The sequence below is a fragment of the Azolla caroliniana genome, unplaced genomic scaffold, assembly GCF_043228905.1.
Source record: "Azolla caroliniana isolate FFs.n. ecotype wild unplaced genomic scaffold, voAzoCaro1.0.p SCAF_16, whole genome shotgun sequence".
NCBI lineage: Eukaryota > Viridiplantae > Streptophyta > Polypodiopsida > Salviniales > Salviniaceae > Azolla > Azolla caroliniana.
In genome coordinates this window covers 9679118-9681676 of record NW_028230451.1, presented here as the reverse complement: position 1 = coordinate 9681676, position 2559 = coordinate 9679118, and the positions used below count along the sequence as shown (strand labels likewise).

The 2559-nt window shown below is 37.1% G+C and overlaps 1 protein-coding gene across 1 annotated transcript; it reads left to right on the top strand.

Moving 5' to 3' along the window:
* The first annotated feature begins 221 nt into the window (after nucleotides 1-221).
* LOC147853943 (putative pectinesterase 53) lies at nucleotides 222-2251 on the top strand. Its single transcript, XM_087332582.1, has 4 exons — nucleotides 222-944; nucleotides 1028-1234; nucleotides 1420-1655; nucleotides 1847-2251. Exons 1-4 carry the CDS (start codon nucleotides 294-296, stop codon nucleotides 1995-1997), a joined length of 1245 nt encoding a protein of 414 aa, XP_087188708.1. The 5' UTR covers nucleotides 222-293; the 3' UTR covers nucleotides 1998-2251.
* The last annotated feature ends 308 nt before the right edge of the window (nucleotides 2252-2559 follow it).

Here is a 2559-nt window from a genome sequence, read left to right as displayed (position 1 = left end):
AAAACATATTATAGGTATATTCGATTAGTCTTTTCTTTAAATAATGGTTGAATAAGTAGACCTAGAGCCTTAAATCTTCATGTGATATGGGAAATGGAGACGTAGTGCTAGACAATATTTCAATGTTAAATGACTTTTTGTAGCATACTAATTGATAATGTGAAGTAAGTGGGCAAGCATGATTGTCTTTGATTATTCTCTATATAACTAGCAAACTTAATGGAGAGCCTTAACACAATCAAATTGAGCCACAAAGGGAGAGAGATAATCTTGAAAATTACAACTAGCAAGTCATGGAGTTTGCGAGGCATGCATTCATCAATCTAGTATTAGTGGTGCTACCAAGTGTGTTTGTGGCATCGACAATACTTTATATTAACCCAACAACGGCAAGCATAGTTAATAACACTTGTGGGCAAGCCAACAACACTTTAGATAGTTGGCTAGATTTTGTGGATTGTCATGTACTTCCAGACCCCACAGAGGACACTTTGAATGAGGACCATATGCCACGTCGTCCATATGAATTTGATGATAGAGTCTTTAGCAAGACCATCAACGACGCCACAAAGAAGGCGCAAAACTTCTTCAAGAAACGTAAGTTAGCTTCAAGTGGCACTACAACGTCCCCAACAATTATTGTGGTGGCAAAAGATGGCTCTGGTCACTTCAAGACTGTGCAAGCTGCCATCAACCGTGTGCCGACGAAAAACACGAAGCGAATCATTATTTACGTCAAGAAGGGGGTGTACACTGAAAAGGTGCGCATACCTTCAGGCAAGCAATACATTACTCTTAAAGGGGAAAGTGCCTCTCTAACCACCATCCAATGGGGTGACACTGCCTCTACTCTAGGAAAGGATGGAAAGCCCCTAAGCACCTATGGTAGTGCCTCCGTTGCCGTTGAAGCTGACAACTTCATCGCCCTTGACATTTCATTTAAAGTAAATAAATACATATATCATTAAATTAACCTTTTATTTCCATTCATTAAATAATCACTTATTGCATAATGTGTATTTCATAGAACACAGCTCCCCCCCCACCTTCAGGAGCAGTTGGTCGCCAAGCTGTGGCGCTTCGAATTCAAGGAGACAAAGCTGCCTTCTATCGTTGCAATTTCTATGGTGCCCAAGACACCCTCTACGACAAGGAAGGTCGCCATTACTACTATAATTGCTACATTGAGGGCTCCATTGACTTCATCTTCGGCGATGGCCGCACACTCTTTGTCGTATGTATTATATGACCTTCATTAGTAATCCACAATTTATGACCTTTTGTTTTGAATTCTAGAATTTTAAATTATTTTAAATAAGAATATTTCTATTCACTAATTCATGTAATCCCAGTCACTAACAAAATTTTATGAAGAATCCCAAATTTATGTTCTAATAAATAATGTATTTGTAAATTCAGAAATGCCATCTCCATTCCATCGCCTCTCCATATGGCTCTATCTCAGCACAGAAACGACAATCTGCCACTTCTCAAACTGGTTACTCTTTTGTCTCTTGCGTCGTTAGTGGCTCAGGTTACATTTACTTGGGTAGAGCATGGGGTGCTTACTCAAGGGTTGTCTTTTCATACACATATCTTTCAAGCATCATTAGGCCTGAGGGTTGGAATGACTTTGGTGTGCCATCCAACCAATGGTGAGTTTTATATTTCTCTAATCCCCCCTCTCTCTACACACACATACACATTAACCATAACATTACATATATATATATATATATATATATATATATATATATTGAAATATTTCTATATTTTATGAAATGTTGTTATTTATTGTTGTTCTAACATCAAACCCTTACATTTTAAATTTCATTTATGCACACAGGAAAGTATTCTATGGTGAATATAAATGCTCCGGTCCTGGAGCCAACCGTAAGGGTCGTGTCTCATGGTCTCGTAGTCTCAATGATAGACAAGCCAAGCCCTTCCTTAGTATTGCATTCATTGATGGCAATAAATGGCTCCCTAAGCAATGAGATCATCATGGAAGCTTTGTGCATTGCTCACCAAAATCTAAATGACAATACACGTGCTACAATAGGAAATAACATCATCCAGTACCTAGATATTCCATGTTTGCACAACAAATAAAATACATTGCTTATATGATTGAGTATATATCCTAAAACCATGATATGAATTCTCAATCATCATCCAACAATTTGAGATAACCCATTCAATTCTTGAGATTGTTATATTTCTTGATGAAAATTAAGTTACTCTTTCTATCTTCATGGCAAAAATAACATGTGATTTAATTGAGGTTTATAATGACTTCTAGAGAAAGAATTGACCAATTTAGGAATCATATCATGTGAAATGTGAGTGGAAAACATAGATCGAGAACTAGGGAAAATGATGTAGACAATATTCTCTTTCAATCTTGTCCAAGTTGGACATAGAAGATGCTATATATGCATGTATTCAATTATTTCTCCACTAGATAAAAGAGGGAGCACTTGATTAGAGTGTCCATATGACCATGTGTAAAATGGGTGCATAAGCGTGGAGTTTCTTGTTCTCATGAGTGCTTGTATA

Coding starts and splice junctions, on each gene's coding strand:
- LOC147853943 (XM_087332582.1), top strand. CDS start 294: ATGGAGTTTGCGAGGCATGCATTCATCAATCTAGTATTAGTGGTGCTA. Junction 1,235..1,419: donor ATGGCCGCACACTCTTTGTC/GTATGTATTATA, acceptor TTGTAAATTCAG/AAATGCCATCTCCATTCCAT. Junction 1,656..1,846: donor GGTGTGCCATCCAACCAATG/GTGAGTTTTATA, acceptor TTATGCACACAG/GAAAGTATTCTATGGTGAAT.